At 45.3% G+C, this 23,447-nt stretch overlaps 1 protein-coding gene across 3 annotated transcripts in view; it reads right to left on the minus strand.

Annotated features, from left to right (window-relative positions):
• Positions 1-23,447, minus strand: part of POGLUT2 (protein O-glucosyltransferase 2) — an 86,693-nt gene that overhangs the window by 37,120 nt on the left and 26,126 nt on the right. For all 3 annotated transcript variants that reach the window (XM_075590740.1, XM_075590738.1, XM_075590737.1), the window contains 2 exons: positions 12,960-13,132; positions 11,492-11,729 (listed from right to left, as the gene is read on the minus strand). In XM_075590740.1, the coding sequence (XP_075446855.1) occupies positions 11,492-11,729; positions 12,960-13,132 (411 nt within the window). The remainder of the gene's footprint in view (positions 1-11,491; positions 11,730-12,959; positions 13,133-23,447) is intronic.

A 23,447-nucleotide genomic window follows, 5' to 3' on the forward strand; every position in this document is an offset into this window, starting at 1 on the left:
TTGTCAGAGGGTTTTATTGTTATTTATTATTAATAATAATAATAATAATATCATTATTAGTTATTTCATTTAGACAACACAGATCTTTTAAAGCTCTCAACCAGTGTTTTTGAACCAGGGTCCCTTGGAAACCTAGGGTTCCCTGTAATTTTAACCCTAAAGGGTTCCCTGTAATTTTAAGGTAATTTAAAAACTCTACCAAATACCGAAGAATTTACAATGCATCAGATCTTCGACTCCGTTAGGCTTTGTCCATACAGCGTGACGACACCCGCGTGAAGCGGGTGCATTTTCAGGACATGGGAGATACGCCGTCAGAGGGCGTGTCTAGCAGCGTGTGTGACGTCACGGAGCTGGTTCACCCTCATTGGGCGAACCGCTCACGTGACCTGCCTGCCGCACCGAGAAATCAGTTTCAACACGCCCCCTCCTGCTGTCGTGTGCGCCCGCGCAGTCTATGGGCACGATCAATGCCTTAAGGCAATGTGATTGCGCTGCACGCGGTCGCCTACGCACAGTCTTCGGCAGCATGGACGCCGCCTTAGAGAGTGCTGGGGATCGTCAGAATTTCACATAGGATTCCTTAACCAAAAAAATGTTGGGAACCATTGCTCTATGCTCTTCTTTGTCCATGTTGTTGGCTCCCTTCCCATTCGTTAAATTTTCTAAGTCCTTCGGTACTAGTTTCACAAACATTGCCATGTTTGCACTTCGTTCCATGCCAGGGGTGAACTTACTCCGAAACGTACGTTTGGTGAAGGGCTCTAGAGACTGACCAAGGATTGTAAGTGTACCATGTCTTGGCTTTCTAGACCTCATTACCTAGATTTCTGAATTGCGCTAGTTTGATTCTTTTGAAATGTTTGTGGAGTAATAGTTTCCTCGCTAAGAGGTTGGTGTCGTTTATATAGTCGAAAAAGAGAGGCCTTTCCTGAGTACCTTATAGCGTGTATCGTTAAGGCGAAAATCAGTTAAGTTGATAATACAAATATCATCCACAGTATCACTAGTTGTTATTAGTGGCTCCCTCTCTTGTTCATGTCTTTATCAGTGCAAAAATTATTAAGGTCACAGATGGCCTTTTAAAGGGTCTGGCCCGGCTCCATCTTTGCTTTATTAATCAAAATTCTTGAAAATACAGAACAGGAAACCTGAAACACATCACCATCTATCCAAATGATTCCAGATCGTGCTGCACACACACATGTTCTCTCTTTATTCATTTCTTTTAAGCAATGCATGGCAGATTGTTCTCCTGCAGATTACACCTCCAACTGTGGAAGATTCCTCACAGAGGTTTCGGCTTCACTTTGAATTTAAAATGTGATTGTAATAAAACTTGAAACAGGGTTTTCACAATGTTAGAACTTTACTAGAAGTGTCACTGGGGAGTTACCTGTGTGTGAGGGCAAACACACTATGTGTCCATTCCCTCAGTGCTGTGGGGGCTGCACAGGAGAATTCAATCAAGAAACTCCAGTTACACAGACTTGATTCCCAATATTTTGCATAGCTGTTCAAATTGATACGGCAAACATACATTACAACATGCATTGTTTTAAAACTACTTTTGGTAGGAGCTGCTTAAAGCAGCAGTCCAAGCTGTCAGTTTTTATTTTATCCCCCCCCTCATTAATATGTGCATCAATACAATCCACCCAATGATAAGTGGCAGGTCGTTTCTGAGCTGACACATCCCAATAGATTTGCCATGTTGAGTGAAGATATTGGGAATGTCGGGGCAGAAATGGCAAAGCTGGAGTAGACTAATTCCTCTAGCAGCCAGGGGAATAGTTCCTCCAGCACAGTGGGGACTCAGGATGCTCAGATACAAAGAAAGATTGTGGTTGTAGGGGACTCCATTATTAGGAAGGTAGATATGGCAATCTGTTGCCGTGACCGCATGAACCAAACAGTTTGCTGTCTCCCGGGTGCTCGGGTTCGGCACATTGTGGATCGGGTAGACAGATTGTTGGGGGAGGCTGGGATTGACCCGACGGTCTTGGTACACGTTGGCACCAATGACAAAGTTAGAGAAAGATGGAGGGTCCTAAAAAATGATTACAGGGATCTAGGCCAAAAGCTTAAGGCAAGGACCTCCAAGGTAGTATTTTCTGAAATACTACCAGTGCCATGCACTACCGCAGGGAGACAGTCAGAGATCAGGGAGCTTAATGCATGGCTAAGAAAGTGGTGCAGGAAGGAGGGGTTTGGGTTTTTAGATCACTGGGACTCCTTTTCTGAGAGGTGCCATCTACTGTATATTCTAGGGACAGATTGCACCTGAATGAAGAGGGATCTTCTGTGCTAGGGGGGAGAATGCCAAAAAGGTTGGAGGAGATTTTAAACTAGGATGGAGGGGGGAGGGGAATGAAACAGATAATTAACTAAATGGAATAGAGGAGGATACAAGGTGGTATGGAGGTAGAATGGGGGTAGTGCGAGTTTGACAAGCAGTGAGACACCCATAGTAAATGCAGATAATACTAGAAAACTTCAAAAGACTAAACCAAGTGGGCACAGAAAGGAAGGAGCAGATAAGATAATAGTACAGGCTGAAAAAAAACTTAAATGCATGCTTGCTAATGCAAGAAGCCTGACTGATAAAATGGGGGAGCTTGAATTAATAGTTGCAAGGGAGCAGTATGATATCATAGGCATTACTGAAACATGGTGGGATGAAACTCACGACTGGACAGTTAATTTAGAGGGTTATTCCCTTTTTCGAAAGGATCGAACAAATAGAAGGGGAGGTGGAGTATGTTTATATGTTAAACCGGATCTAAAACCTATTATAAGGGATATGTCTATGAAGGGAATGATGAAAATGTAGAGACTTTGTGGATAGAAATTAGCAGTGGAGGTAAAAGTATAAAGAAAATGTTTGTGGGAATAAGATATAAACTACCAAAATCTGTGATATTGAGGAAGCTAAAATACTTTTGCAAATGGAGAAGGCATCAAAACTGGGTCATGTTTGCATAATGGAGGATTTTAATTATCCAGACATAGACTGGGGCAATGAGATTAGCGTTACAACAAAAGGAAACAGGTTTTTGGGGGTGCTTAAAGACAATTATATGACAGAAATTATTGAGGAACCAACCAGGAGAGGGGCAGTTCTGGATTTGGTCATATCAAACAATGTAGAAGTAATAACAAATATTCAAGTCCTGGAACATTTGAGTAACAGTGATCATAACATGGTCTCATTTGAAATGAATTATCAAAAAACAGATTACTTGGGTTCAACAAAGACCTTAAACTTTAGAAAGGCAGATTTTAATAAACTGAGGTCTAATCTACAAGTAATACACTGGGATGATGTTTTTGCAGAGAAAAATGTAGAAGATAAATGGGCAGTCTTTAAAACATTGTTAGAAAAGCACACTTATCAGTGTATACCCTTGGGTAATAAGTATAAAAGAAATAAGTCAAAGCCAATGTGGCTAAATAAACAGGTAGGGGAGGAAATGGACAAGAAGAGGAAGTCGTTTAGATTCTTTAAGTCAGAAGGGACAGAGACATCGTATCAGAATTATAAGGAATGTAACAAAAATTGCAAAAGGGCAGTCAAATTAGCAAAAATGGATAATGAAAAAAGGATTGCAATAGAAAGTAAGGTCAACCCTAAAAAGTTCTTTAAGTACCTTAATAACAAAAAAATGAGAAAAGAAAATATAGGACCCTTTCAGTGTGAGATGGATAGGCAGATTATTGGAGATAAGGAAAAAGCAGAGGTCTTAAACAAATTCTTTGCCTCTGTGTTTTCCAGGGAAGAATAAAGTTCAATAGTAGTGCCGCAGGAGGAAGCCACAACCTCCATATTAATGAACAATTGGTTAACTGAGGAAGAAGTTCATAAGCGACTTGAAAAAATTAAAGTAAATATGGCACCTGGCCCCATTTGCATACATCCAAGAGTTCTCAAGGAGTTAAGCTCAGTAATAGCCAAACCATTATATTTAATATTCAAGGACTCCATTTCCACAGGCTCAGTACCACAAGATTGGCGTAAAGCAGATGTGGTGCCTATATTTAAAAAGGGAGCTAGATCACAACCGGGAAATTACAGACCTGTAAGCTTGGTGGGGAAACTACTTGAAGGTTTAATACGGGATAATATTCAGGAATATCTAATGGAAAACAAAATTATTAGTAATAGTCAGCATGGATTTATGAAGGAAAGATCATGCCAAACTAACCTTATTTGTTTCTTTGAGGAGGTAAGTAGGAATTTAGACCAGGGTAATGCAGTTGATGTGGTCTACTTAGATTTTGCAAAGGTTTTTGATACGGTTTCACACAAGAGGTTGGTGTACAAAATAAAGAAAATTGGACTCAGTAATAATATATGCACCTGGATTGAAAACTGGTTAAAGGACAGACAACAAAGGGTTGTCATAAATGGAACTTTTTCAGGTTGGGCTAAAGTCGTGAGTGGAGTACCTCAGGGATCGGTACTGGAACCCCTGCTTTTTAACTTGTTTATTAATGACCTTGAGGTTGGCATTGAGAGCAAAGTCTCCATCTTTGCTGATGATACTAAATTGTGTAATGTAATAGAATCAGAGCAGGATGTAATTTCTCTTCAGAAGGACTTGGAGATTGGAAATGTGGGTAGGTAAATGGCAGATGAGGTTTAATACAGATAAATGTAAGGTTATGCATTTGGGATGCAAGAATAAAAAGGCGACTTACAAATTAAATGGAGATATATTGGGGGAATCCTTGATGGAGAAGGATTTAGGAGTGCTTGTATACAGCAGACTTAGCAATAGTGCCCAAAGTCATGCAGTAGCTGAAAAGGCAAACACGATCTTATCGTGCATGAAACGGTCAATAGATGGAAGGGAAGTAAACATAATTATGCCCCTTTATAAAGCATTAGTAAGACCACACCTAGAATATGGAGTACAATTTTGGGCACCAATCATAAGAAAAGACATTATGGAACTAGAGAGAGTGCAGAGAAGAGCCACCAAATTAATAAAGGGGATGGACAATCTAATTTATGAGGAGACTAGCTAAATTAGATTTATTTACATTAGAAAAGAGGTGTCCAAGAGGGGATATGATAACTATATACAAATATATTCGGGGACAGTACAAGGAGCTTTCATAAGAACTGTTCATCCCACGGGCAGTACAAAGGACTCGGGCCATCCCTTAAGGTTGGAGGAAAAGAGATTTCACTAGCAACAAAGGAAATGGTTATTTACAGTAAGGTCAGTTAAAATGTGGAATTCATTTCCCATGGAGACTGTGATGGCGGATACAATAGATTTGTTCAAAAAAAGGTTGGACATCTTTTTAGATGGGAAAAGTATACAGGGATATACCAAATAAGTATACATGGGAAGGATGTTGCTCTAGGGATTAATCCGATTGCCAATTCTTGGAGTCGGGAAGGAATTTTTTTTTCCACCTTATGAGATATCATTGGATGATATGTCACTGGGGTTTTTTGTTTGCCTTCCTCTGGATTAATAAGTAAGTATAGATATAGGATAAAGTATCTGTTGTTTAAATTTAGCATAGGTTGAACTTGATGGACGTAAGTCTGTTTTCAACCTCATCTACTATGTAACTATGTAACTATATAAGTAATTAACTAAGTTGTCGATAGATCGGCTAAGATTCGGCTCGGGGGTTCACTAAATGGCTGTCAGTGCAGCAGAAGAGAACCAAAGATGCAAAGTTCTGTGGGTTAGATCATGTGACCAGGCAGTCACTAGATACAATTGGGGCATTGCTAGAGAGAGGCAAGGCTCAAAAAGTGGTGTGCCAGAGCCTGTTTCAGAAGAGGAAGGGGATGTGACTTTGTAAATGGTTGTTATAGAAACAAAAAATGCTTGATATATTATAATACATTAAAAAACGTAATTCATAGCGGTTTAAAAAAAAAATGCTAAAAGTATTTTCTCATAGTACAGAACTGATTTATATATATAAAAAAAAAAAACATGTAGAATATTGCTTGGGCTGCAGCTTTAATGCACTAAAAAGCGCTGAATCCATAATTGCTCAGATAATTTTTTTTATAACTAATGGCTTTAACAATGAAGGCAATATGCAATTGGCTCAAACAAAATCGCATGTGTATTTTACAACAAATCTTCTGCAAAATAGAAAAAACAAAAATCACGAGATGTGTGGTCAGGATAAAAAGAGAATGATAAACCGTTTGGTATACCTATAGAAATCTGTCCTTTTTTTTAATACTGAAGCTACTGTAAGAGTTTAAAGAGATGCTAATGTGCTTTTAATGCAAATATAATTCAGATCATATGATAAAAAGTAACAACAATGCTTCCTCAGACTTTAAGATTCACTGCTGGAAGTAGCTGCACCTCTTTCTAGAATCAAGTCTGTACATCGCGCCACACAAAACAGGCAACATCCAGATGGTAATTTAATCAGCAGGGTGATGAGTTTCATCTCATTATGATGGAATTGTATTTTATATAGTTATTTCACCATCGCAGCTGATTGCAACACTGATGACATGCATTTTACTGACATGGCAGCGAGTAATCCCCTTCAATGGCAGAACACTTTCCTGCATAAAGTACTCAACTATACTCCACTTATAAAAAGCAGGGCAGTTTAGACTGGATCTTAGCACTAGTCCCTACAGTTGCTACAGATGCACTGACAAATAAAATGATATACGAGTAAGCAGTGGAAAGATATTCCCCATGTCGATCTTCTCTATTATGGCACAGCTTAAAGTATTTTAGCTGGAAAGAACTATATTGATCCATACACGTCAGCAAACTTTGTCTTGACAACAGAAAATGGAATTATGTGTTGCTTCAAGGAAGGGTAAATCATTCTTTTATTTACCAAGAACCGGTTTAGATTTATAGCTTGGAGAACATGGGACATCAAATTTTGTTTAGTCATTATTCTTGAGTTTGTTTTTAAACGCTTGTAAAAAGGTTATTGACCTCGGAACTTTCACAAATCCCACAGCTGGGACAAAAGTCTCTTCTCAAGGATGCTTTAGCATTAAGCTACCTGCATGAAGTGGAGTTCTGAAACTGAACCTGGAATCAACGAACATTGCTGAAAGTACATTTTAATGAGCAAATTGTATCTTTTTGCTTGAGTAATCATCTAGCATATCCTGCATTCGTATCTATTTTTGGCAGCTAAGCCATACACCGATGGAGTTAAAGTACCATAGCATTGCAGATTTTACCAACATAACAGAAAACATATTTAAATACCGTTTGATTTTTCCCACTGTACAATAAATATATTCTTCCTGGTAAGGGCTGTGTAATTGAGAACGGCTCATCAGTAATAGTTTATTTTTGTCCGGGATTTGATCTTTGATTCACATTTGTCCATGGCATACAGCAGCGGTGCGCAAACTGGGGGGCGCAAGATTGTTTAGGGGGGGCGCAGGAAGCAGCGGCAATATTGCCAGGAGCAGAGGAAAAAAAGCTGTCTGCAGCTGCAATTGTTTTTTTGGCCATTAGGTGGCGCTGCGCTGCGCTACACAGTAGCATCTCCTTGCTTCCTGCATCAGCGTGTGTGACATGGGGAGAGGGGGTGAGTGAGACTGGCACATGGGGGAGTGAGACTGGCACATGGGGGAGTGAGACTGGCACATGGGGGAGTGAGACTGGCACATGGGGGAGTGAGACTGGCACATGGGGGAGTGAGACTGGCACATGGGGGAGTGAGACTGGCACATGGGGGAGTGAGACTGGCACATGGGGGAGTGAGACTGGCACATGGGGGAGTGAGACTGGCACATGGGGGAGTGAGACTGGCACATGGGGGAGTGAGACTGGCACATGGGGGAGTGAGACTGGCACATGGGGGAGTGAGACTGGCACATGGGGGAGTGAGACTGGCACATGGGGGAGTGAGACTGGGACATGGGGGAGTGAGACTGGCACATGGGGGAGTGAGACTGGCACATGGGGGAGTGAGACTGGCACATGAGGGAGTGAGACTGGCACATGGGTGAGTGAGACTGGCACATGGGGGAGTGAGACTGGGACATGGGGGAGTGATACTGGCACATGGGGGAGTGAGACTGGCACATGGGGGAGTGAGATTGGCACATGGGGGAGTGAGACTGGCACATGGGGGAGTGAGACTGGCACATGGGGGAGTGAGACTGGCACATGGGGGTGTGAGACTGGCACATGGGGGAGTGAGACTGGCACATGGGGGAGTGAGACTGGCACATGGGGGAGTGAGACTGGCACATGGGGGAGTGAGACTGGCACATGGGGGAGTGAGACTGGCACATGGGGGAGTGAGACTGGCACATGGGGGAGTGAGACTGGGACATGGGGGGGGGGTGAGACTGGGACATGGGGGGGTGAGACTGGGACATGGGGGGGTGTGAGACTGGGACATGGGGGGGGGTGAGACTGGGACATGGGGGGAGTGAGACTGGGACATGGGGGAGTGAGACTGGGACATGGGGGAGTGAGACTGGGACATGGGGGGGTGAGACTGGGACATGGGGGGGGTGAGACTGGCACATGGGGGGGGGTGAGACTGGGACATGGGGGGGTGAGACTGGGACATGGGGGGTGAGACTGGGACATGGGGGGTGAGACTGGGACATGGGGGGTGAGACTGGGACATGGGGGGTGAGTGAGACTGGGTCATGGGGGAGTGAGTGTGAGACTGGGGCATGGGGAGGGGTGTGAGTGACATGAGGGGTGTGAGATGGGGTGGGGAGTGAGATTGAGTGTGACATGGGGAGGGGTGGTGAAAGAGCTACATGGGGATGGGGATGGGGATGAGAGAGACACTGGTGGGAGGGAGACACTGGCAGGAGTGAGAGAGACACACAATGGCTGGAGGGAGAGTGTGAGAGAGACACCGGGTGGAGGGAGAAACAATAGCTGGTTGGAGAGTGCAAGAGAGACACTGGGGGGGGGGGGAGAGATAATGGGGGGAGGGAGAGACACACAGGGGGAGGGAAAGAGAATGGGGGGAGACACTGAGGGGAGGGATAGAGAGGGACTGGAGGGGGAGTGAGAAATACAGGGAGAGGGAGAGACTGGAAGAGGAGTGTGAGACTGGAAGAGGGAAGAGAGTGAGACAATGGGGGGAGGGAGAAAGAGACACACACTGGGGGGGAGGGAAAGAGAGAGTGGGGGGAGTGGGGGGAGAGAGGGGGCGACACTGAGGGGAGGAATAGAGAGGGACTGGAGGGGGAGTGAGAAATACAGGGAGAGGGAGAGACTGGGAGAGGAGTGTGAGACTGGAAGAGGGGAGAGAGGTCCTGAGAGGTTCTAATGTGGCGGGAAGAGAGAGATTAATAATACAGCAGAAATGGGGACGCTATTAGACAAATATCATAATATTTATTTTTAAGTTATGTCATTTGTGTTATAAATACTTTTTTTGTAGACAGACGCGTGGCTGGTGCGTTACAAAGCTGGTTCACCCTCAATGGCTGAACCAGCTCACGTGCACTGACGTCATGTGATTTTTATTACATCAGGCAGGGGGGGCCCGAGAAATTTCATGGATGAAAAGGGGGGCTCGGCATAAAAAGTTTGCTCACCCCTGGCATACAGAACAACGTGCTCCACCTCCGGCCCAGTGCTGGCTGACACGTGTTAGATGTACAAGTGAATGACAGTTCTCTTTATTAGATTGCAAACGCATGTTCTGCCATGTATGCTCATTAGAAGGCTCACATTGCTGACACCTCCAACACGCACAGTATAAAAAGTTTCAGTCTACACAGCGATTCTTTGATGCCTTATGCTCAATATTGATCTCAAGCATCCAGAAACACAATTATCTTGCAAAAGACTTCACTTAAAATAATAATTATAATATTCATATAAAAAATAATTATACTATACAGGCATACCCCGCTTTAAGGACACTCACTTTAAGTACACTCGCGAGTAAGTACATGTCGCCCAATAGGCAAACGGCATCTCGCGCATGCGCCTGTCAGCACGTCCTGAACAACAATACCGGCTCCCTACCTGTAGCGAAGCTGTGCACAAGCGGGGGGACTATAGAGCCTGTTACAAATGCGTTATTTACAACAGTTATGAACATATATGACGATTGCAGTACAGTACATGCATCAATAAGTGGGGAAAAGGTAGTGCTTCACTTTAAGTACATTTTCGCTTTACATACATGCTCCGGTCCCATTGCGTACGTTAATGCGGGGTATGCCTGTAAGATGTTTGGGGTTGGGTCTCAATGTACCTTGATATTCAATGGCCAGAACTGTAAATCTGGTCATTTAATATGTGTTCATTTTTAATGTGACAGTTTACAAGCATTTTGGGCCAGCTTTACTAAGTGCTGTTCCACAAGACACCTTCCATGCTGGAAGTCACCGTACGGCCCCAGTCAAGTGAATACAGTAGGTCATAGTTATGATGTAGGGTTTCTCCATATGACAACATCTGTGCTGAAAGACACCTTACAACCCATTCACTTAAAGGGCCATATTTACTAAGCTCTGCTGAAAGGGGGCTTTCGAAGTAGCCCCGTTTAGTAAACAGTATACTGTATGTCTTCTTTACACTATAATGAAATTGTTTTTGTATGAAGTATGGTGGCATATTGCTAGTTTTTCAACAACAACGGTCACGCTGTGTCTCTGTTTGAAACATTTCACGGAAAGCTGTTGGTATGCACTATCCCTGAAGCATGGAGACTTTGGCTCATGCTTACAACATAGTGCATATTTGCAAGTCCTATTTACGTGTGGTTTTCTACTTCCATTTATTATTATTTGCCATAATGTTGATGGTTATATTGCATCTCTATTAAGATAAGAGTACATCTTTATCTGATTACAGTCAAGGTGTTACTCATTTCCAGATTATTTAGTGATACTATCCAAGCTATATAAAGATACTGTAATCTGCTTTTTAAAAATGCAGAAATACAAGGGACGAAATAACTTTTTTAGCACTTTTTTAAGCACTTGCCTTTGCTCTCTATTACTATTCTGGTCACATTCTTTATGATTATAATGGCCACATCCATTAGGATCTGGATAATTCATGAATCCATGCATTTTCACTTTCTAAGCCAAATATATTTACAAAAATAACTTGCTGCAACTACCTACTTCTGATCATGTAAAGCAGGGCTGCTCAACTTCAGTCCTCAAGCCCCCCCAACAGGCCAGGTTTTTGGGATATCGCAGCTTCAGCACAGGTGGCTCAATCAGAGGCTCAGTTGAAGACCCCGCCTTTGATTGCTCCACCTGTGCTGAAGCAAGGACTGAATGAGCCAACAGTGCTGAAGCAGGGACCTCCTGAAAACCTGACCTGTTGGGGGGAGGATTGAGGACTGGTTGAGCAGCCCTGCTCTACAGCACGTGCTACCCAGAGAATGGATTTCTCAACGAATACAGAGTACTCAAATATTGTCATATGCTGGACCCCTTCCCCACAGCTCTTACCTATAACCTGCCTATTAAGAACATGAATTGTATACTGCTAGGGAAAAACTAATTACCTACCTTGAAGAAGTCAAAAAAAGATATGGGCTTCACAATAGGACCATAGAGGCTTTCTTCGTGTTTAAAAAAGAAGAAGTTGGTGAAGGCAGCATCTAACATGTCTGGCTGTTTCCTACTCAGCTTCACAAGCTGTAGCCTCTCTTTACAGCTATCGCGCCCTCTCCAAAAAGCTGTGGTGTTCTTTTCTTCCCACGTTGGCCCAGTATTCGCCTGGACAGACAACATGTCTAGACTCACCCTAAGGAAACAAAATGAGAAATTAAACGGTACAGTCCAAAAGCCTATTCCCTACCCTTTCATATTAGCAATCTTTGCTAGTGGACATTTCTGCTCTTAGGAGCTCGTAAAGCTGGTGTTCAAAATCTTGTACAGTGTGCCTTACTGGCAATACATCCAAAACAACCTGCAACACACCTCAGGACCTTTTACTACACTTCTGTGTCACATGGGGGTCAATTCCAGCAACCCTTACAATATTCTATACTGTATGTTTCCGGCATTAGTGCAGCCCAACCAGTGTGGAATCGTGGACGGACATTGTCATTTCCATTGAAGATAGAGAACGAAACAAGTATTATTACCGTAACAATTAAAGCAGGCATTATGAAGGAGTTAGTTTATACTGTTTATGGCCCTATATTTGGATACACAACAAAACAAATGTCTCACTCCGTGTAGTCTATAAGCAAAATGAAAGTGTGTTGTTTTATTAATATAAACGTTTAGCTAACACAGTAATGGTTATTATGAAAATTAAGCTTGAGTGAAGCTAGTGCACCTGTATTTGTGTGGTAGCAACGTGACTATCACACGATACATAAATAGCAATGTTAGTCAGGGACAGTAAAGCATGATTACCGTGTCAACAAACTTGAAACACGTTTATTTGATACTATAAATAGGTGTTGCATGAACTAAAATCTTATGGTGTGACAGGACTAAGATGGAACCACCGCAAATTGTTTTATAATCTGGTTGAAAACAGTTTATAACAAGGTAAATTAGTGATCATATGGTTTGACATAGGCAATACCAGGTCCAAGATCAATCAGTTATCCTTCAACTCCACTTGTTTGACTGCAGGACAGACTTAGGACCCTCCTCAACGTGCAGGAGTTGGTATGTGCTATGTAAGTGGGTTTAATATAATTACAAAACTGTATCTGGAAGTGTTTTTTAGATGATAAACATATTTTGTCCTTTTTAAATACTGTACACTATCTGTAGTCAATGTAACCGAGGATTTCTTGTAACCTGATTACACAATTATGTGGAAAGGGTCTCATAATCATGGCACTCTGGCAAATACTGTATGTACGAAACATACGAGTGGGACACGGAGAGGTAAACAGATCACATAAGTGAATTATTCCTTGAAGCCTCAAGCAATTAGCACTTTTGCTTGCATTTTAACCTCACCCATGAAAAAAATAAACGGAACTGCACAAATACACAAACAATGAATTACCGTCCCATGGTTTCCAAAACGGAATCTGTCAGGTCGTAAGTAGGCATGACAATATCCTTAGATTCGGAAGACCCACACCAGGAGAAGATGGGATGAAGGTCCTGCAATGTTTTTCTCCGCTCCAAAGGCCAATCCCCCAAGTTAACAAAAAATTCAACATCTGGAACTTTGACCTGAGCAAAGACAAATTGGAACCAATTCACAGTTTATCATATTTCATTACAATACTGTATTAAGAATTATAATAATTCGGGTGGATATATTAAATGACACAAACTTTAACATTTAGAGTTCAGCTGACAAAAGCTTTAAAAATAACGACTTCACTTTTCTCTATCAATAAACAGCTAAATAGAATGTACTGGCTACATATTTGTCATCATTAGAACAATTTCCAATCTGTAGACTGCAAAATCTCACTGAAGCTTTATCTATCCATGTGGTTTTTTTGTACAGGACATACTGCCACCTACTGATGCTTTTGATTTACTTTGAGTCTTCTAACATTACTACACTGTACCCTGTATGTTAGATGTCAGATATCTTAAGGGTCACCAATTAGACACCAGTTAGATCCTTGAAGCAAAAGGGTCCTGCAAAGCACTGCTGAGTAATGTTTTAGTTACTTCCCCGACAGTGAAGAGTTCAATTATCTAGTACAGTATTACAGAATTAGAAAGTGTAAGATTGGAAAGCCAGGTCAGTGCCTAAAAAATAATATTAATGTAAGTGCTCTTCAAGCAGCATTTCATTTTTTAAAAATCAATGTAATTTTGGAGATTTAGATTGTTAAATTCAGCCTGCAGCCTACACTTCATCTCATTTACCAGCCTAGATTACTTGATTCACTTCCACCTACTCGGTCTATTCCCGATAGCGGGGTAGTTACTCTGCCATGGTAAACTAACTGATATTCATCCTGGCATATTTTCAGCCATTATTCATCTCCATGCATAGTGTCCCTTATCGGACTTTATTTGGTCACCTTCAGGGAGGTATGTGACCCGTTTACTTACAGTATTATTGTTACAACAACTATCAGGCCACATTTAATATGTGGTTGTGACATTCACCAACTTCAGTGTCCAATCACCTTGGTCTTCTTACCCTGGTATTTTTTCAGCCAGTCACAGTAAGAAGCTTTGGTGGTAGTCACGCCTATACACTGTGTATATTATTCTTGTGTACAGTGATATATGTTACCAGAGATTTGCAATGCATTGGGTTGCAGGCCCCTATCACAGAGAAAGGGTTAATCATATCACTGCCATTGAAACCGTCCTGACTTCACATTTAAGCTGGCGCATCATCCCACTATAACCAGCTATTCCTTCTGCACTACCCTAAAGATTTACCTTGCCCATGTAAGATTCAAATATAAATCTCATCATTTGTTATCCCAGTACATTCCTGAAAACAACATGTAAGTCTTAAAATGTCTTGTTTCTGCTAAAATATTTAAAATGAACAACTAAATGTAGCACCCTTTCCCCCACCCTTAGGCCCTGCTAACACAGCACGGTACACGATGTGCACGCACTGACGTCCACGTTCGTTACAGATTCCTGGCGGCCAATGGTAGTGTTCAGTATTGAAACTACCATTGGCTGCAAAGTGCTGCAAAGTGCGGCGTCGACGCTGCTGCAGTACCTGGAGTCTTTTGAAACTGTGATCTCCGGATGCAGCAGCGTGACGTCAATTTCAGCAGCCAATCAATGCCCAGACGTTTACAGGGATGATCACACATCGGCCAGAAGACGGAGGCGCGCTCATGCGGACGCGCGCATGCGTCGCAAAGCCCCCTGTGTGAACGCGCCCTAAGGGAGATTGTGCTGCTACCGATGTATTCTGGTGCGGTGCATACCTGTGAGGTGGAACAGGAGGCCTTGAGAACACTGCGGTGGTGTGGGGAGGCATCAGGACAGGTTCTCAGAGATGATCATCCGTAGTGCAGCGCCTCCAGCTGGTGAGGATCCTGGTGCAGCCAGGATGGTCCACACTGGCAACTCGCATATTAGCCCAGTCAAGTAAACCACAAAGTATAGTTCAACTGAGTCTTTATTGACCACATACTGAAGTTTATAGCGGGCACATTCCTTGGAGCAGTACCCACAAGGCTTGAGGTCCGGTAGGCCTCTCCTCAGGTCCTTTACCCCTGATGGGATAAAGGGTAAGATGCTCCCACTCCACAGGGGGCAGGGAGAGAACCCTAAATTCTGGGAGAGTGTCAGCTTATGTACCCCAGGGCAGTGGCTTGTAACCCTGCCCCATAACAGGGCAGGTCCGATACTGAGAAGGCCCATCATGGGCATGTGGCCCAGCCAGTATCCTCCCCAAGGATGACACTCTCTGGTTGTTGTTAGGCCCGCCTCTGGATACAGTAACAGTGCATCCAGGCTGCAAAAAGCTAGGCCTCCATGAGAGAGCTTATCCCTCACAGTGCAAGTGCATAACAGGACTTATACTGTAAGGGCCAAAAGAAAGATAGTAGCCGGAGGACGAGGCTACATCCTCCACTTGGAGAAAATCCTCTCACGCCCTGGCTGAGGAATAGAATATATGTACCACCAATTTACTGTACCAACAACCACATAATTGAACAGATCACATATGCATATATCTAACAATACAGTGCAAACAGTATATAGCACATAACATAACTGGTACCTCTCTATTGAACGCTGGGTCCCATACAGATGGAATTACTGAACCAGATCAGTAGTAATGTTCAGAGTCAGGCTTCTTTACTAACCAGACTTCATTATCAGTCACTGTGACAGAATGACAGCGCCTCCTACCTGACTCGGATACATACTCCATCCGGTCTAAGTGGATATTGCAGCCCAAAACCCATATTTTCACCAAGTATTTAGCCTTGTCCTCCCCACAGAGCATTGAACCATTAGTACTACTAACAAGGTAACGTAGAATGGCAGACTTTACCCACTCATCCCGATGTGATTCGGCACTCCTCATTAATGGTTCAGGGAGGTATGGATAGTCAAATCCCATTTTCTTAAATCGCTGTACAAGTACCCTTTCTACGCGGCTACACTTCATTAAGTGATGCCCCACTGCCTTACCGGGCAAAACTCTGTATAAGAGACCCTTCCCATAAGGGTTTCATAGGGCCTTCCACTTTATCGGGGGATGGAAGCTTATTTGCCAGAGGCTTTTTAGCTTGCTTGCACATGATCTCGGCCTCTTCTTCAGGCATAAATTGGCCCTCTTCCCACCAGCATTGCACCTTGTCACCTGTTGCAGGGTACATGCAACTACACACGTGGGTCTCTTGACAAGGCTGTTTTATTCAGCCTTAAAAGATATACAGCACACAAAACAAAAATAGCTTTTCATCAGCAAGAACGAAAATGGCTTTTTCTTCAGCAAATCAAACAAAACAGTTTCTCTTTAGCAGACAGTTTATATATAAGGCAGCTAACCTTTTTCTATGCAGGGGACACACAGTTCACAATACAACTGCTTTGCTACTCAGACCTTGTTTTCAGGAATCTCTTTACTTCTTACTCCTCTCTCATCAACAGCAGGCTCCATATGTCTACAGCCTGGGTTTTAACACACCTTGATTAGGCAGCTGGGATCCAACTAATTGTCCTGAGGTTCCCAGCTGAAGTTAACCTAGTCAGTGCTGCACTGCAGACTAGACATAGGTTTTCCAGGCATATAACTGGTGGCTTTTATTTAACCTGTCACATTACTCCCCTGTTAGTGTGTGGCTGGGGCTACGCACGGCTGAAGCCCGACCATCCACCCCTTCTCTAGAAAAGAAGTCAGCATTTGCGTTCTCTTTTCCCGGCCTATGCTGAATCTCAAATTAGAAGGGTTGGAGGGCCATATACCACCTAGTCAATCTAGCATTGGAATCCTTCATGCTATTTAACCACTTCAGTGGAGCATGATCCGTCACCAAAGTAAAATGGACTCCTGCCAGGTAATGCCTCAAAGCCTCGATTGCCCACTTTACTGCGAGGCACTCTTTCTCAATCACTGAGTAGTTTTTTTCCCTTGGGAACAATTTCCTACTCAGGAAAAGGATAGGATGTTCAACTCCCTCAAACTGTTGTGACAACACTGCCCCTAGCCCTATCTCTGATGCATCTGTTTGCACTATAAAAGGGCTGTTGAAGTCTGGGCTTCTAAGGATGGGACCCTCTGATAGACACCCTTTTATGTCTTCAAAGGCTCTCTGACAATCCCTTGACCACACCACTTGTGTAGGGGCACACTTTTTTGTGAGGTCTGTTAAAGGGGCTGCCACTTCCAAATAGTTGGGGATGAACCGCCGGTAGTACCCTGCTAAACCCAGCAGAGAGCGTACCTGCGTTTTTGTTTGGGGGGTCGGAACGTCTTTCAGGGCAGCTACCTTGTCGGCTTGTGGCCTTACTTTTCCACCTCCCACTGCATACCCTAAATATTTGGTTTCCGCTTTACCCAAGGCACATTTCTTAGGGTTGGCTGTGAGCCCTGCCTCTCTTAGAGATTTGAGGACCGCTTTCAGCCTATTTAGATGGGCCCGCCAGTGTTTACTATAAATGACAATGTCATCTAGGTAGGCTGCGGCATAAGTCCTATGGGGCCTCAGTACCTTATCCATGAGTCTCTGAAATGTGGCTGGGGCTCCATGCAGTCCAAATGGCATTGTCACAAACTGGTATAAACCCAATGGAGTGGCAAAGGCTGTTTTGCATTTGGACTTTTCCTCTAAGGGTATTTGCCAGTATCCTTTTGTCAAGTCCAACGTGGATATATATTCTGCGTTACCAAGGGCGTCAATTAATTCGTCCACCCTTGGCATCGGATATGCGTCAAACTTGGATACCGCATTGACCTTTCGGAGGTCCACACAAAATCTTACCTTCCCATCGGGTTTAGGGACCATAATTAGTGGACTACACCACTCACTGCATGATTCCTCAATCACTCCTAAGTGTAACATTTCTTGTACCTCCTTCTCTACCAGAGCCCTACGACTTTCAGGCAACCTATAAGGACGGGAACGTACTTTTACCCCAGGTGCTGTCTCGATTGCATGGGAAATTAAGTTAGTTTGTCCTGGTAAGTCAGAAAAAACATCCTGGAATTGTGTAATTATTGCTAACAAGTCCCCTTTTTGTTCAGAGGACAACTGTTTACCCATTGGGATTTTATCGTCACTCATGATGTTCTCCCGTGAAGGCTGAGGACCCAAGTCCGTTTCCTCCTCCACCGGGTGGATGAATAGAGACCGCTGCATCTTCCAGGGTTTCAGCAAGTTCACATGGTAAATTTGTTTACCCTTCCTGGACCCTGGTTGAGCGATCTCCTAATCCACATCACCTGTACGGCGGAGTACTTCGAATGGGCCCTGCCATTTGGCCAGGAGTTTACTCTCGGAACTGGGTAACAATAACATCACCTGGTCTCCTGGGTGAAACACTCTCATGCGAGCATTCTGATTGTAATGTCTCTCCTGACTGTCCTGGGCTGATCTAAGATTCTCCCTGGCAAAATGGCTGACCACATCTAGGCGCTTCCTAAGGTCTAGTACATATTGCAGGGTATTCTTAGAAGGGGACTGCTGTTCCTCCCAGGACTCCTTTAGGAGGTCTAGGATACCCCGGGGTTGGCGGCCATAGAGCAATTCAAATGGAGAGAATCCCGTGGAGGCTTGAGGAACTTCCCGCACTGCAAACAGCAGAAAAGGGAGAAGTTCATCCCAGGCTCTCTTCTCTGAATCTATAAATTTCCTCAGCATCCCTTTTAGAGTTCGGTTAAATCTTTCCACCAATCAGTCTGTGGATGGTAGACCGATGTCCGAACAGACTTGACCTCTAGTAACTTTAAGACATCCTGCATCAGTTTAGCCATGAAATTTGTACCTTGGTCTGTCAACATAACCTGGGGAAGTCCAACCCGTGAGAACAGTTCCAACAACTTGTTGGCTACTTGCTTCGCCATTGCTGTTCTCAGGGGGAACGCCTCAGGATACCTTGTTGCATAGTCCACTATTACAAGGATAAACCTGTGTCCTTTCGCAGAAGGTTCTAGAGGTCCTACCAAGTCTACCCCAATCCTCTCAAAGGGAACTGACACCAAGGGTAGAGGATCCAAAGGGGCTGGTTTTTGTCCTTTTGGACTAGTTAGCTGGCACTCCGGACATGCTGCACATAGCTTAGCAATATCACTATGCATCCCTGGCCAATAGAATCGGGATGAAATACGGTCCAATGTTTTATCCCTGCCCAGGTGACCACCCCAAGGGACAGTATGGGCTAGAGTGAACACAGATTTAAAAAATGCCTTGGGAACCAATATCTGACTGGTGACCTCCCCTGTTTGTGTCTGCCTATTCACCCTATATAGGATATCCTTTGATAGCTCAAAATGAGGGAATACTATCACCCCCTGTGCATTTAAAATCTGTTCATCAATTTTTACCACCTTGTCATACTGTCTAGCAAGGACTGTGTCTTCCCTTTGCTTCTGGCGAAAGTCAGGGAGGTACAGGTCTGGTAAATCTCCAGGGCCCATATCCCCCTCCCTTTGGCCATCCCCAGCCATCACTTGTGGCCTCTGACTACTAGAATGGTCACCTTGAGACCCAGATTTCTGCAACCAGTCCTGTTTGTCCAAGCGTCTTTGCTTCCGAGTCTTTTGAACCTGGTGTCTACTGGGAAAAAGGTCTGCCGAGAAGGGGAACAGTTTGCCAGGGTTCTCCTGAGCCCTAGAAGGAGGCTCCTCGTGAAAGACTGGGGCCATTAGGTCCGAAAAGAAAGGCCAGTCCCGACCGAGCACAACGGGGGCAGGGAGCCAAGGAGCGACTCCTACTTCGAGGTAAGCCTCCTGACCTTTTACCTGTAGCCGGATTTTGGCCGTCGGATAGCGTTTTACATCGCCGTGTATACATTCTATGCTCCACGGGGAGTCAAAAGAACACACGTTGGGTGGTAACAGTTCCTGGAGGACCAGAGTTTTCCCAGAGCCCGAATCTACAAGGGCCTGGATGGTTTTTCCCCTAATCAGGGCTGGAAGTAGCCAGGGCTTGTAATTTTCCTCAGTAAAAGCCGAGGTGACGGTTCTGCTGAATGAACAATCCATCAGTGGACAGTCCACATACCGGTGGCCTTGTTCTCCGCAGGCGGAACATGGAGAGGGTTCCCTCGCAGGCATCTGGTGGGTCCTGTGGGCGACGTCCTCGGAAGTTCCTCTCACTTTGCGACGAGCCGACATCTGGAAGGAGATGAGGGTCTCTGCGGGGACCAGCATTTGGACTCCGTCCTTGCTGGAACGACTGTTCCTTCCGTTGGACTTGGCGGTTCTGTGACGGGCCGTAGGTTCCCCATTGATCCGACCACCCTTTTGGGCGTCCGCAAGTGCCGGTGGAGTCGGGTCCAGGACATTTGCCTGCTGCTCAGCCCCAGGAAGTTCTCCACGAGTCGGACCGCCAAAGCTAGGGTTTCAGCAGCGTGGTGTTTTACCCACGAGCGTGCGGAAGGGGGTATTATTTGTAGAAATTGTTCCAAAACCACCTGCTCAAGAATTGCCTCCTTAGTGCACTCCTCGGGTTGTATCCAGCGCGTACATAAGTCCAATAATCGCTGAGCGAGGACCCGGGGTCTCATCTTAGCGGTGTACTTCATGTTCCGGAACTGCTGCCGGTAGGTCTCTGGGGTCAGACCTAAGCGATCCAGTATGGCGGCTTTTACTTGTCGGTAGTCCATTGCCTTATCTGCTGGGAGACCCTGATATGAGGCCTGGGCTTCTCCTATGAGGAGCGCGGCCAAAGCAGTTGCCCAGCGATCTGTAGCCCAGCCCTGAGCTTCAGCAACTCTTTCAAAAGTCAGTAAAAAAGCCTCTGGATCCTCGTTCGGAGCCATTTTCCTCAGGAGTATTGGGGGTCTGCTTGCTAGTTCTGCACTGGCAGACCCTTGGAATTGGGTCAGCAGCTTGGCAATCCGCTCATCCTGTGCTGCTTGTAGTCTTTCATCTCTCTCCGCTTGCAGCCGGGCCTGCTCCTGCATTAACTGTCCCTGCTGTCTGGTTTGCTCGCACAGAAACTCTTTCAACATTTCTTCCATTCTTGTGTGTGTGTGGCCCTTTAACTGCAGGAGCCTTTTGAAAAAAACCTTCCCAATTCTTGACACCATATGTTGCAGGGTACATGCAACTACACACGTGGGTTTCTTGACAAGGCTGTTTAATTCAGCCTTAAAAGATATACAGCACACAAAACAAAAATAGCTTTTCATCAGCAAAAACGAAAATGGCTTTTTCTTAAGCAAACCAAACAAAACAGTTTCTCTTTAGCAGACAGTTTATATATAAGGCAGCTAACCTTTTTCTATGCAGGGGACAGACAGTTCACAATACAACTGCTTTGCTACTCAGACCTTGTTTACAAGAATCTCTTTACTTCTTACTCCTCTCTCATCAACAGCAGGCTCCATGTGTCTACAGCCTGGGTTTTAACACACCGTGATTAGGCAGCTGGGATCCAACTAATTGTCCTGAGGTTCCCAGCTGAAGTTAACCTAGTCAGTGCTGCACTGCAGACTAGACATAGGTTTTCCAGGCATATAACTGGTGGCTTTTATTTACCCTGTCACATCACCCTCCTCCAGAACAAAGCATGTCCTGTTCAAATGGCACACATAACCCCTATACAGTGAGTCCTACCATGGTAATGCACCCACCACAGATGTAACATACATGTCAGGCATTACAACAGCATCGATCCTTGGAGCCACAGAAATCACTGGTGACAAAGGCCGAGAGGACAGGCGTTTATAACTAGGGATGGGGTCAGCATAAGGTATGCTGGCAGCATGGGGTGGGCATCTTAGTGTCCTTTTTCTGGGGGACTACTTAGACCTCTGCAGGTGGAGCAATGGCAGTGTTCATAGTCCTAGCAGCGCTCAATTGGCCACGACCCTGAGCAGTAGTGTACCTGGCCGCAGCAACGACTGCAACCTCTCAGTGGTCTCTCTCTTTTTTCCTCCCCGGCACTGCAAGAGAAATTAGTCTGAGGCCCCATCACTCACTGGGGAAAGAGCAGCATTCTGGGAGTCCATCCGGCCGAACAGCTCAACCCTCTCAACTCCCACCGCGTGGGGATGAAATCAGAACAGTGGTGGTGGAGGAGGTAGTACCGTCCGGCACTACCTTGTGGAATTCCTCCACGAGTCCCAGAGTTGCGATGCGCTTCTCCGATGCCACAACATATGCAACGTGGGCCTCGTGCTTCTCCTGCTCTGCCGCAGGTATTGTGTGGAAGCTTTGTGGGTTTGGGCCCAGTAGGGATCAAAATCCTGGGCCTCTAGTTCAGAGCAGACATTGATTTCCAGAACAGGCAGGCCGATCTCCAGCTTGGGAGCATGGGAGGTCTGACCGGTACCTCGGGGATGGTCGTACTCTCGTCATCCGTCGAACCGGAAGCAGCATCCACCTCGGCTGGATCATCCCTTGTGGAGCGGGTCGGTGTGGATGGTGTGCCGAGTACCTCGCAGTAGTCGGGTAAGCCTTCTCCGCGGACCTCCGGCAGAGTATTGGACGGTGTCAGGAATCGGCGTTCTCCTCGCTCCCCACACAGAGCACTCCCTCCCCGCAGGGAGCCCCTGGACACACAAAACAATCCTGCCTTACCGGCCTCCACGGCTCCTCGCCCCTGCCGCCGTCGCGGGATCACTCCCCTCGGCGATTCCTCTGCTCAGCGCCGGGCGCGCCAACGCCCTCCTGCACGCACACCTGCACCATCCATTGGCTCGGTTCACACGCGTACACGAGTTACGGAGCACGCTCAGTCTGCACACTCTTATTCCCGTCCCCCGGACCTCAGGCTCCGCCCCGCACACTGCACGGGCATACTCAGGTTACTAACAAGACTCACCTGGCCTGTTATGCCTGCACCAATCTGCAGTGTCTCCCTGTAGCTCTTCCTGGCCCGCCTCCGTTCCTAATTGGACCTTCCTGCTTTATCTAGCTCCTCTCTGCTCTCATTCTTTGCTCGACATAGTCTCTGTATGGAAGTACTTCAGGATTCTCTCAGTGTTTTCACAGGTTCTGACGCGGCTCGTACGACTACCCCCTCTGGCTCTCGATCTCGGCACTCCTTGGACAATGCTCACTCTCGTAACCCCTTGAACACGGCTTGGACAACGACCTATCTCCACTCTCCACTCCCTGACTTCGGCGAGGCATCCTTCACTCTATCTCTACAACCGGTACTGGCAAGTATTGTCTACCTTACTACACCTGGCCTGGCAACACTTCATACCACACTCCGGACATGCTCCCTTTGCTGCGGGTGCGTGTATTACCACTTCCCCCTTCAGCTCTGGGGACGTGTCTGGTCTGCGGGCAGCACCGGCATAACATTATGTCGAGCCCACAAGACGCAGACCAGACCGAACTTCAACAGTTTCTCTCCAATCTGCTTCAGCAAAACCAGGCCATGGCGGATCAAATTGTGGCACTTACACGTCAGGTCGC

The sequence above is a fragment of the Ascaphus truei genome, chromosome 3 (assembly GCF_040206685.1).
Source record: "Ascaphus truei isolate aAscTru1 chromosome 3, aAscTru1.hap1, whole genome shotgun sequence".
Classification (NCBI taxonomy): Eukaryota; Metazoa; Chordata; class Amphibia; order Anura; family Ascaphidae; genus Ascaphus; species Ascaphus truei.